This window comes from Zingiber officinale, chromosome 11B, assembly GCF_018446385.1.
Source record: "Zingiber officinale cultivar Zhangliang chromosome 11B, Zo_v1.1, whole genome shotgun sequence".
NCBI classification, from domain to species: Eukaryota; Viridiplantae; Streptophyta; class Magnoliopsida; order Zingiberales; family Zingiberaceae; genus Zingiber; species Zingiber officinale.
Genome location: NC_056007.1, coordinates 77,991,220 through 78,004,958, shown reverse-complemented (window position 1 = coordinate 78,004,958; position 13,739 = coordinate 77,991,220). Strand labels below are relative to the sequence as shown.

The following is a 13,739-nucleotide window of genomic DNA, read 5'->3' as shown; positions in this document are numbered from 1 at the left end:
TTTTAGAGCAATGTTAGATTTTTCAAATTCTTGATTATCTACATAATGATATTCATGAAGTTCAAAAGTTGAAAATAGATTTTCAAGAGTGCATACCTCTAGGTTTTTAGAGATGTAGTAAACATCTACTAAGGCTGACCACTTTTGAGTTCTTGGAAAAGCATTAAGTGCATACCTTAAGGAATCACGGTTTGTCACCTTTTCTCTGAGGTTGTTGAGCTGGGTGATCAAGTCTTTAATCCTTGCATGGAGTTGGGCTACCTTTTCTCCCTTGTTCATCCGGAGGTTCGTTAGTTGGCTTCGAAGGATGTCCCGCTTTGTTAGTTTGGCTTCTAAAGTACTTTCGTGAAGCTCTAGGAATTTCTCCTATAGATCTTTGGAGGAGTCATAGCTTCCCATCCGACTGACCTCCTGGGGCGGCTTGCTCCTTATTCGTTCATGCGTACTCTTCTTTCTTGGCTCTGTGCTGATCCGTAGGTGATCTAAAATCGTATTTTATAATTAATAAAATTTCGAAGTCGGTTTTGAAGAATACCTCCATACATTTTTTCCATGTTACGAAGTCTCTCACAAATTTCGACGGGAAAATGTTGGATCCGGTCATTTCTTTTGCTTTGAATAGTGGTTAGTCCTTCTGAAGCGAACTTGACTCTGATATCACTTGTTAGGACTCATGCGACCTACAAGATGGGAGTGGTGAATTGCTTGTAAATTACAAATGGACTTTTCTCGATCTTTCAAACAAGATTATTAGCACAATTAACTTAAAACAATTTAACAACTAATAAAATAAAGAGCCACAGAAAGTTACTTAATTACAACCTAGGTGGTTATTAATCCAAGGTAAAAGAAAGCACTAAAAGATTTCCTTTGGTGAAGGTGGAGAAGCCTCTTACAATCGTTGAACACTCAGAAAGTTACTAGGAAATGAATACTTAAGTTGTTGACTATTTCCTAGGTTAAGGGGTCCCTAGAAAATCTTATCTGAGGCTGAAAGGCGCCTCCAACAAGGTGGAAGGCGCCTCTAGCGAGGCAAATGAAGATAAGGTTTTATTTTCGCTAACGATTAATTTTGCCCAATCTAAGGCGCTTTCAAAGGGTTGAATGCGCCTTCCATGGGTGGTTGAAGGCGCCTTCCCACAGAAAGGCGCGGAGGCACCTCCAACCAGATTCAGGGAGCTTCCAGTAACTCCACAACTCTCCATTGGCTCTTTTGCTGCTTCGATCGCCTTGGTGATTTCGTCCATCCAGAATTGGGCTCACTCGGATCCATCTTTCGGCCTTCTCCTCGAGCAGGTTTCATCCTCGGCTTCTCGTCCCTTGAATGTCGCGCACGTTCTTCTCGTCCATTGGAGTACTCTTCCGCAGCATCTCGTCCCTCTGACGTACCGAGCCCGTCAGCTCTCTTCCGTACCGTCCTTCTCACTAGTTACGTCTTCCGCTTGACTTCTTATGCTCCTAAGCTCCTACATACTTAGACACAAGGATCAAACACAACAGGATCTAATTTAATTTGGTTGACTACATCAAGACTATCCTGAAGTTCTAACACAGATCTCCTGGTCCACAAAAAAGTAGACTAGGGAATGGACCACTCCCAATTGCAGCCGGATCCTGGTCCACTTTTTTGTGGACCAGGAGATTTGCTCGCAGTTACGATCCGACCACAATTAGTTGCAATCCTTCCCTGGGTTTACTGTCCCCACTAGGTTATAGTTTGGGTCAGAGCGGACGACCGGAGGCTGCCCCTTGCTCAACACCTGACAATCTAGATACTTTCCCACTTCCGGCAGCCTCTGGCTGTCCGCTCCGACCCAAACTGTAATCTGGTGGGGATGGTGAACCCAGGAAGGGATCGCAACCAAGTACGACCAGATCGTGGCCACGATCCAGCCGTAATTAGAAGTGGATCATCCCCTGATCCACTTTTTTGTGGACCAGGAGATCTAGTCTCGGTTAGGCAGGACAACTCGTGAGCCCATAAAAAAATATAGAAAAGATTAAAAATTCTCCTAAAAAAATCAAAGAGATGAATGAGAACCAATTTTATCACCGGTGTAAAATATTTTTATTTTTGAGTTATAGAAACTCACACCAATTCTTGAATTTTGAATGGATCAAATGGTGGTTGATCTATTAGTTTTTATCTTAAAAAATAATCTCTCCTCCAATTTGTAATGGACCCATGCATCTCTTTGCGAAATCAACCTTAGCATAGTTAAGACTTGCAAAAAGTTCACTATCCGTCAAAGGTTAGGGTTTGAATGAAGTTGAGTTGTGTGAGAAAAGAGGGTTGGGCCGCCACTAGTCAATAAAAGGAGGGGCAATGACATATAGACAACTTCGGTGTGCTAAGAATTTGTGATGATCATACAACAAAACATAGGCAAGAATTGGTGGTGGCCACACAATAAAACCCCAAACCCCTAAACCCCAACAAAGAGAATATAATACAATAAAATAGGGTGATAATGTAGGTACAAGAGTTAAAACCTAGTGACTACTCCAGTATGTCAAAAAAACATTCAATTTTAGTTTTAAGTTTAGGAGAATTTTTTTTTCTCAACTCGCGAGTCAACCCAAGCCCGCTGTAGGCTGACCCGTGGGAGTTGTAAGCCCAGGCAGGTCGGTCCACTTGGATCCATCTTTAATGCTCTATTTACTCTAAAGCGCGAATGAGGAAGAGAAAGGAATCTATAGTAGAAAATTATTCTCGAAAGAAGAGAAGAGAAAGGGTGAAGAAATCTCTTTCTTTGCATGTTTGTTTATCTTGATAGAGGAATGTGGATACATATATGTAATTTTGTAAATAAAAAAGGGCACATGTGTCATTTTTTTAGGTACATAGTGTAATTTTATGAGTTAAAAAGGGTACATGTGTTATTTTTTTAAGTATATAGTGTAATTTTGTGAATGAAAGGGGGTATATGCGTTATTTTTCTTTCCATTCACTGCTTTCTGTCCGATTTCGAGATGATCTATTTTCGCTCTAAAACCATCCATTGATTTGATTGTGTTTCTCTTCCATTTGAAAATTTTAATGAAGTAAACGACGGAAATTTTTCCACTACAGAAATTTTTTCGTTTTGGTTTCCGCATAAACTGACCATAAATAAATTGATAAAATTTCAATCCAATCTGCTTAAATTCTTTGACAAGGCGGACTAACTCGATGAACCCAACTCCAATTGTCGGCTTATATTGTTGTGCACCCATTTGACAGTTGGAGCTCCTATATAAGAAGACCCTCTATAATTTTGAGAAAGAAAAAGATTAGTACATACAAAGAAACTCCTTCACTTTCGTTCCTCATTCTTTCTCCATACACCCGTTTGACGGTGGAAGCTCCTATATAAGGAGGTCCTTCATAACCTTTAAAAAAAGACGTAGAAGCAAAGAAACTTGTCTATCTTCGTTCCCTCATTCTTTCTCTTTGCCGTGCACCCATTTGACATCTCTATCCGTAATAGTATTTAGGTACTCACTCAGTTGGTCATGAACAATCAGTATTTGATTGTCGATGTGGTCTTCCCATTGACACTCGAGTGACTCGAACTCGGTCATACAAAATAGTTCAATAAGTTATCTAAATACTTTATCTATCTCTACTTAGCAATTTGAGATTATTTAAGTAGGTCACTGATAAAGTACAATTGGATGTCGATTTCAATTTATCAAATTTTCCTTTATCTTCTGTAACAAAATTGTCCAAGGACGTCATCTACCTTAATGGCACCAATTTAACCAAAACAAACGAATATAATCACTTTATGTCAAACTACTGTCAAGACAAGAAATAATACCTTATTAAATCTCGTTTTTTTTTTTTTATTTTTGAATGGGGACAATAGATCCAGTATATTTGTTAAAAGTCTTACAGATTGGTTTTGTTCATGAGGTTTAGTTTTATTTTTGATTCATTGCTGTAAAACACTAAATGGCATTTTTAAAAGTGAGCTAAACTTTTAAGAGCTTTTTGAAATTCTTTTTTAGTAAACTAAAAGAATACGAAGGCTCAAAGAGAGGAGCCGGCTCAATTAACGAATCACGAAGCAATTAGCCTTTGAATACCCAGAAAATTAGACAGCGTATCTCGCCGCTCTCCTATTTGTCTGTTTGCTGGCTTCCTCCGCTCTTTTCAGGAGTTAGATTTCCTCCTCCTCCTCGTCATCGGCGAAGTGTAGTATAGAGAAAAGGTTTGATCTATAGGGTTAGCACATGCCCAGTGCCAGTGGATCCTCTCTCTCCTACTCGCTCCCTCTCGCTTCCGCGTCGCATGTAGTCAACGATCAGTTCATTTTGATTCGGATCTAGGGATGGGCGGGGGGTCCGACGGCAAGAACGGCCGAGAAATCCTCTGCGACGCCCTCGCCGGAGCATCCGCAGGTGAGTCCGTCCTATTTGTGACCGTGACGCGATCAGTCTATTGGTGGTGTCCTTTTCCTGTTTGATTGGTGTTTGTCTGGATGGTGATGCAGGGGCCGTAGCTGCGACCTTCGTCTGCCCGCTGGACGTGATCAAGACGCGGCTTCAGGTCCATGGTCCGCCGGAGGTGTGCCCCTCCTCTTCCCACCGTACGCTCCTGCTCTGCTCTTTGATACTAGGCTGGCTTTTGTAGTTATCACTCTTTGTCGAGAATTGCCATTTTCGTTTTTAGTTGTATGTTTTTGGTACATTAGGGATACATTGGAGTTTGAAGGGTGCACAGATTCTTAGAACTCAGTGTGTGTTGCAAGCAATACATTGTGTTCATTTGGTACATTAGAACGCTAATAGATACTGTGTACTGAAAATTGTTGAAAGTTGAACTCAAAATGCTTCTAATTGTTAAGAGATCAAGAACTGACTAGGAGCTTAGTTTTTTTTCTCTTTGCTAAGTTGCTATTGATGTGGTTATTGAGTTGTGCATGCACTTATTATTTTATACAATGAGTTGAGTACGGGTTGCAAAAAAGTTCAGGGAAATAAGCAGTTGACTAGTAGTTGTGGTCTTTGTTATTCTGCCCCTTTATCTTTAATAAGTTGCTACCAATAATAGCTTTTATTTACTAATATTAGGAATGATCTGTAACTGGACTTACTGTTTTATGCTGTTAAATTGAGTGCAGTTTGCAAACAATATATGGAGTACATTGAAGCGAAAAGTTCACATGAGGAGGATGAAAAGAAAGATACCATCCTCCTCTTGTAATTGGCGTTAAGCTTGAGGTTAAACATGAATTGATTTTTTTGTTATAAAAAAACTACTATTAAATGGGCCGGACTTGATTTAATTCAAGTGAGCATGCCTTGGATGCATGTTGACTGAATAAAGATAGGGCTTGGCCCTGTAGCATGTGAGATAGGGGAGAGGAGTAATGTGGATTGTAGATTTATTGCACTCACAATTAAGAGCGTTAGCCAGAGGTGGCCTTGATCAGGTGATTGACCAATAATGATTCTCTCTAGAGGTTCCAAACATGCAGAAATCAATGATGGTGGGAGATCATGATTCTGTGAGATGGGTGATTTAGATCACGATCACTCAATTGCTTGCCTTTCTCCATGCTCCCTGTCAATATCAATAGGTAGAAACCTAAACATAGTCATGTGTCACTTGATATAGATGTTACAACATTGTTCTCTAGATCATAGGCGAGACACTTATATTGGTCATGCTGACTTTTTGGTTTTGCAGTCGAAAAGATCAGCTTTGGCTGTGCTGAAAAGAACAAAGCAACATTTTGATCTATGCCAGGTGTCAAATGCTTGCAACATTATAAGGCTCATTACTGAAGTTTTTAGAGTTGGCTGATATTCTGCTCTGAATTAGATAGCCAACTATATATCAGTTATGAGAGATTTTGCTCTGAGCTATAAAGCAAAGACATGGTCTCTACATTTTCATGTTTCTAAGATTACAATATAGTTTGGATCCCAAGAGACATTTCCTTGTCTGTTAGTGTATTTTGCAACAGTAGCTATCATATTGTTTAAGGTTTTTTTTTTTTTTTTTATAATCTTTCCCCTTAAAATTACATATGTAACCGTCATATCTCATTTGTGTTTTGTAACTTGAAATGGGCATTTCAATTGATTTGCAATTCCATTTACCACAACTAAAATGAATTTAATTGAATCAAGTAGCTACTCTATTAATTGCTTATGATTAAGTTAGTACATGCATAATAAATGCAGAATCACATGTATCCACATCACATGGAAGGTAAATGGGTTTGATTAAAACATGATTTGGTGGTAAAAGTTTTAAGCTTTGTCAATTAATACTGATTCTTTTTAACTTTCCAGTCATTTGTTTGTTGCATTTCTAAGTTCTAACTTTTCTTTGAATTTATGAAAATTGATAGTCATATAAACACGGTGAATATTTGGCCTATCTTTTGAATTTATACTCATCTGCCCTGTCCAATTTGATGAAGAAAACTTGGAAATAAAGTATCTTCTTGATGTATTTTCTGTATTAACTTGATTCCCCTAATTCTCTACCTCATTATCTTGATATTATTTATCCCTATGTTTTAATGTTGATCGCCTATTGACTACCATAAGCCTATATATTCTTTTCTTTGAATTCAGCTATATAGCTCTAGGTTATCAGTGAAATCCTTTTTTCATTTCATCTCTAGATTTGTACATCCTATTGCAGTATAGTCTTCTCCTTTCTCAATTTACACGACCACTTAGGGCATTATTGCACCATGGTCTTCAAATTTGGGAGGTAGCAGTATAGCTGAGATGAATGTTGTCTCCTCTCTCTCTGACAGTAGCTCCAAATTTTACTCTAATTAACTAAATCTTTATCTATGTCTTGCCTCATTTACAGTTAAGTTCAAGATATGGTAACTGCTACCATCAACCACTTGGTAATCAATATAGTCATCCTCATCCAATCTGTCTCCATTGCATGGACCTGTGTTCGATATGTATCAAAGATTATTGAGATAAGACTATTATTAATATTAGATACCCTCCATCAAATATCATTAAGGAAAAATTGTTATTGGCAATTATTTTTCTTAAAAGTATACAGGAAGGAAAATGGATGTCCTGCACCCTTTCTCCTATAGGCAGAGAAGGTTTTATTCTGCATCATCATCAATCTGGCTGTCCAAACTCATCTTCCATGGCATTTCCAATTTGAAGGAGAACAACAGGAGATAAACTTTTTGCTTAAATTCTTTTTGTAATATTCCCAATTCGCACTAATTGTACTTATTACCTTGAATTGTGGTCGAGGTATAATATTGCTGTCCTTGGTTTACCCAAGTTAATAGGTAGTTGGATATTCAATGCAAGATAATTAAATTAAAAACTAGCTCCATCTTTAATTGGCTTTAAGAAGTATTTATACAGCTTTTTTTAATGTTTTAAATCATTTAAACATTCTATTTCTGAATTGGTTTATTCAGTGGTTCATTGGGAGCCCATGCTTTGCTTTTGTCATAATTCAGAATACTGATATTTATTTATTTTTAATTTAATAGGCAATATCATTATTTCAAGCCTAAAACAAATCATAAAAAAAGAAGGTGTGAGTGGCTTATATCGTGGTCTTACTCCAACAGTCACTGCACTACTTCCAAACTGGGCTGTAAGAATAATTTTGTTTTCTATTTACGTTCACTCATATTACTTCACCTCTTTTAGTTTGTTTGACTGCAAGTAGTATTATTTGAAATTCCGGATGTCTTAACCTTTTGAACTTTTGAAGATCATATTAACTAAGTTCCACATGGAAGTTACACACAAATCTGCTTATTGTGAGCTTGGTGTTTTTTTCCTCGAGATCCATAAGCATATATTTGTTAAGCTGATGAGGGACACTACATTTTCATGATGAATCATGTACAATTCACGATTTCACATAATGGATGTTCAGTTTGTTTCGATTTGAAAATGAATTCGACATTGTTGGGGTCTTCAAGCTCATTGTTACTCAATAAAGACATGCAAGCTCATTTGAAGTTTGTTATCTTCAAATTGCTGTCCAGATCTATGCTGAATTATATTATTAAACTGCAGGAATCATGTAGTTATAGACATCAAAAGGTTTCATATTCCTCAGATAACACACACACACAGATTTACACTCTGTGGATGAATGGTCACCTGAAGCTCCATTCGACTCTGGTTTATTCTTTATCCATAACAGTAATTCAAACTACAAAAACTAATGTAAACAGTAAAGTTTTCTGTATAATTTGCTGGATTAAAATTGATATTGATGAGAGGATCATATCAGTTGGGTTGCATTGAATCTGAATCAGTCGCACAAGATGTAAATCGACAAAGAATGTTAACACCATTAAAAACAGTAACTGAGACAAAGACAACCCACAGCGTTAATTACTTTTGTTTAAGTATAGGCATTGTATGATAGAGAACAAGGTTGGCGAGAGTTTTTAGAATTTATGTTACTCAGACTGAAATTCCAATATCTGACACAATTATTTTTTAAAAAACTTCAACAGAGATATCGAGTATATTTAGGAGTTTTGGTGTCTCAATATCAATTTTTGACACAGATATAAAGGGTTTAGATGAATACTCCAAGTATTAGAGCTTAAAACAAATTACCATGAGTCAATGACCTCTCTTATTACTAAAAGTCAGGAATAAAAAAGTTATTGGTTGAAAAGATCATGTATAAGACCTCTAGTAGTTGGCATCTCATATCTTCTCGTTATTCATTAATCTTAAGCCTATCTCTCAATTGTACTTTCTATGTCTAATATGGTGTAGATTATCAAGCGCAGAATTTTATTTTCCTTGTGTTTATGACATTTCAAAATTCAAAGAAAGGAAATTGTAATTTTGAGGTAATAAAAAATGTATATAATGAAATTTTATAATAGATTTGATATAATGTAATATAATAAACAAGAATTCCACGACAAAGTGATGATATGTAATGATTATTTATCACTAGCATTAGGAAAGATTAAAGACTAAAAGGTTTCTAGTCTTCAGAGCCTGCATGGTTATTGTGTACATGCTTTGAATGTGTATGAACATACAAGAGCGCAAACCTTGCCTTGATAAACAGTTGCTCCATTGCAATTTATAAAACTATGGTGTGAATCAGGGGAAGAACCCCTCTAATTGTAAATTTATAGTTAAGGCTACTTATGCTTGACCTGCACCATAAAATTCACTTGTGGAAAAAAGACATCAGAAAATATTGAAGTTGTAAATACCTACATCTAGGACGGTCATGTAATCTTATCTTCAAAAAAGAGATATGGGGAATCATCTAAGTTTGATATGTTCAAAAGCTCCGTAAGAGTCTCTGACTAAAAACTTGAATAATCAATAGCAAACATTCTTGGTCTTACTGCTGCTTTTATAGTCATGGTTGGAAGAGATCCACACCATCAATGCCCAAAAGTAGTGATTTTATATTGTACTTAATGGCAAGACCTGATTTCTCTTCATTGAACCGCCAACCAGGACTGGTTCAATTTGCATGCCTATATATTTCCCTCATGACAATTTAATCTTAAAATGACACCCTTATACTCTACGGATTCATGTCTGATGCTATAGTTACTTGAATATCCTACTTCAAATACCTATTTGGTTAATAAAAAATAACACTGTGCAGGTGTATTTCCCTGTTTATAATCAGCTGAAAAGCCTACTTCATTCACATGGTTGGTCTTCCTTTTTCCCTGAATTTCTTTTTGAACTTTTCTTTATTTTTCATCATAATGTGTGATGAAGAATATATGCTGCTTCATTCAATGTAAAGTTTATGAGTTACAAAAACATGTTTATTAAGTAATTTGGCAAGTTTCTGAACTAAATTTTCTCATCTACATGTGCATAAGCAGTGGATGAAAATAATGAGCTTTCGGTTGGTGCAAATATACTTGCTGCTGCAGGTGCAGGAGCTGCAACAGCTATTACCACCAATCCATTATGGGTTGTTAAAACTAGACTTCAAGTATGTAGTTTTTGCCTATCTGTCATCCTTGTTATTTGATATATTTTTAAAGATGGTCGATTAATAAGAAACTTCTAATATTTATTTTGCGTCTTGAACTCAAGTTATCACTATGTGGTGACAGTTTATATAGCCCTTACTAGTTACCAGTGACAAGTGTCAGGCAGGCCTCAATTAATTGAACTGCTTTTGGCCCAGAGAAACTTTGAATATCTTGGACGTTCGTGAAGAAACTTAGTATGCAGTTCAATTTGATATCCAGCTCCGATTCTACAGATCCTGCTCCAATTCCACCGATCCTTCCTGGATCGTTTGGGTACTTCCAGATCGTAGGATCGTGTGGTCCTATGATCCGGATCGCGATTTTGCAAACTATGGACACTAGTGAGCTCGGTTTGTTAATGTTCATAACAATTCATAAGATGAAAATTTCAATTATAAATTTATTTCTTAAGTTTTTATTCAAATGTATAAAAATATAGTAATTTATGAAATTTTATACTTGTAAATTATTCATAATATGTTAAAAATTAGGAAATAATGTAAGTTCCATATAATAGAGTGGCCTCTAACTTAAATAATAATGAGGACAATGTTTTTAGTTGAGCTTGATAACATTTTTAATAAACAAAATTGAACAAACTTGATAAAAAATAAACAAGCTTAACACAATTAAAGTTGGCTCGGCTCAGCTCGTTTAGACCGCTACTTGATGGGGCTTTTATTCGAGCGAAAGGTGCTTAAATGATGAAGGAATAATTGAAATTGACATGTATATCTGTGGATGTTACGGGGACTTCTACCATCTTTTGTGAAAAATTTTGCGTATGTCGATCAATTTCTATTCAGAAAATTTCAATAGCCACAAACTTGGTAGGTTGTTATAGCATCATGTGATAATCGTAAACAAATTTATCTCAGTCGGTGATGTCTGGAGCTCAACCAGTCTTGAGCAATTTTCTTTATGTTTAGACTATTATCAACAGCATGGTTGACACTGTTGACTGTTGTCTATGCCACAGTTTGATTTTTGAACTCCGTCATACTGGTACACACAGTATGGTTACTAATCAAGATCTTCATACATGCTAAGGATGCATTTTCATTTTTTTCAAACAGTATAAACCATTTGTGCTCATAGATGCTGAACCTAAAAATGTAGAGAAGGTGTTGGTTTCTCTTTCCATTGGTAATATTTTTATCTTGGTTTTCAATAGGGCAGCTCATTTACCAAAGTTCCCTCTGTAGTACTCAAAATATTGTAAGAAAATATCTGTCCTGTGATACCAGGTCCTTGAATCTGTAGTTTGGCAGTGTGGAGTTGCCTATCTTTGCATACAACTATGTCAGACCAACTGTGTTTGTGTTTTGCATTTACTTTCCTGTTCCTTCCATTTTACTTGAGTTAAGCTTCTGTTCCTTTGGATCTACTATAGACTTGGATTTCTCTTGCAACAAATCTTAGTAAATGCTTCACAGAATCAACATAGAATTCAGGGAAGAAATTTTATAGCTTGAAATCCTATTGAAATGAAAATGATGAAGTATGTCTTTACAATAAGGTTATAATTTGGAATGTTCTGATCCTGTGTCATTAATTTCTTTTTCATTAATTTTAAAAAGTTATTACAGGGCAAAAATGATTGGTGTGAAATTGTGTAAAGTTGAATTGAGTGATTTTAACGAATTGATATCATAATGATTACAAGTGTCATATCAGATATATTTTTCTGATGCATCTTTGAGTTATTAGGGTTGTGTAACTTTGAAAACAAACAATTTCTAATTCTGTTAATAGAATGAACAAACGTGTTTTCTTATGCTTTCTTTGGCTAAATTAGGAGAATGGCATGAAAGCACTGTGCTCATTCAAACAAGAGGATTTAATTGGGTTAAACTTTACAAAGTTTCTGTCATTTCTTTGTAGCATTCAGTGGAAATAATATATTGGTGGAATAGATCACTTGCTGCTCGTTGTGAATCCTTTTGTTCTTTCTTAAATGCCACTTATTACACATTAAGTTGAAACCGATACCAACAGGATAGAATAGATAATGGATGCTTGTTGACAGCCTTCTCTTTTCCCTCTTGTTTCCATTGTACTTTGCTCAAGATATTTGTCCCTTTATTTGTTCAATTCATTTCTATAGTTGCAATGCACTGCTAACCTCAGCGGTGACACCTCTGCCATGTTTCAATTTTATCTAGAATGAGGAGATGATGTAGTGCCATATAAACATGAAGAAGAATCTGCTATGCTTGAAGAGGGAAGGAGAGGTCTATACAGGTTAGAACTATTGTTTTTGATAATAGAAGATTTAAATTTCATTTTCTGCTTCTGTTCGAGCTTGTAGTAATAGTATCTTTTCTTCTTGTGTTCGTTTGGGATCTAGCGGCCTTCTTCCTTCTTTAGTGGGGGTTAGCCACGTTGCTATTCAGTTTCCGTCATATGAAAAGATCAAGTCTTACTTGGCACGAAAAGGTACAATAGCTCCATAGTGCTACAGCTCAATAAATTTTCTCCACATATAGCTGATTATTAACTGCAATGCAGAAAACACTTCAGTGGATAGGCTTAGTCCTAAAGATGTAGCTATTTCTTCTTCCTTATCTAAAATAATTGCATCGACTTTGACATACCCACATGAGGTATGCTGCCATCTACCTTGAATGTTTATTGTCTTCAATCTTACTCTAATTCATGGGTTATTGCTGGTACATATGTTATCGTACTTGTCTGTGGTTACCAACTTGACTGGTAAGTTCTAGTCTGAACTTCAAATCTATAACCGGACATCATTTTGGTGGAGTTCATTAGATTATCTGAGAGTAAGATCAGAAAACTAATTATTATTATTATTATTATTATTATTATTATTAAAAAACAAAATTCTTTATCTATCTTGTGCTGCAAAATTCAGTTTTGTGATTCTATCAGGTCATACGAGCCAGACTACAAGAACAAGGCCATGCCCGCAACAATAGCAACAAATATGCAGGCGTGACTGACTGCATTAGGAAGGTATTCCATCAAGATGGCATCCCTGGTTTTTACCGCGGCTATGCCACAAACTTGCTGAGAACTACTCCTAGTGCTGTTATTACATTCACAAGTTACGAGATGATTCATCGGTTTTTCCTCCAAGCAATCCTTTCCTGAGCAGAAGCATATAGAAAGCCGGAATACCATCCATTTGACAGATTGGTTGATGGTTGAATAAGGTAACAAGAAGCACCCGGCGAAGACACTGCAACCATCAATTCCAAGTTTTGAACAAATACCTAACACTGCAGACAGGACCGCGCCTTCAAGAATGACACGACAAAAATCTTTAAAATATCTGATTCTCTAGTGAACAAAATAATTCGAGGTGTGCAACAGCTTGTCCCTGAAACAAATGAATTTTGTCTTGATTTTTTTCATGGAGCAGAGGCATGCGTAGCTTGGAAAACAGCCTCTCTTATTTATTACTGGAGCAATTTGTATATCATTCGTATCTTTGCACTGTTGCAAAGAATGTTTAGGGTTAGTTCATGTCTTTAAAGTTTAAACAAAAGAATGTTTCTTGTTATCATTAGTCTTCAATCAAACTATTAAGTATTCACAGATGGAATTGCGAAGTTTATTTGTGTCATTTCTTTGTTATCAAATTAAGAAAATGTGCCCTGATATTTCAAGCATCTGTTAAAACTGATTATTATAAAGAAATTTACTTTAAAAATTCAAACATAATTTGAAAAAAAAAAAAGAAGCTCAAAATAAGGTATTTTCTTTCCTGAATCTTTTCCGGAA

At 36.1% G+C, this 13,739-nt stretch overlaps 1 protein-coding gene across 1 annotated transcript; it reads left to right on the top strand.

Moving 5' to 3' along the window:
* Positions 1–4,053: 4,053 nt before the first annotated feature.
* Positions 4,054–13,560, top strand: LOC122034068 (nicotinamide adenine dinucleotide transporter 1, chloroplastic-like). Its single transcript, XM_042593201.1, has 10 exons — positions 4,054–4,386; positions 4,479–4,574; positions 7,485–7,591; positions 9,605–9,653; positions 9,834–9,946; positions 12,097–12,142; positions 12,191–12,233; positions 12,340–12,428; positions 12,501–12,595; positions 12,885–13,560. Exons 1-10 carry the CDS (start codon positions 4,317–4,319, stop codon positions 13,104–13,106), a joined length of 930 nt encoding a protein of 309 aa, XP_042449135.1. The 5' UTR covers positions 4,054–4,316; the 3' UTR covers positions 13,107–13,560.
* Positions 13,561–13,739: the final 179 nt, after the last annotated feature.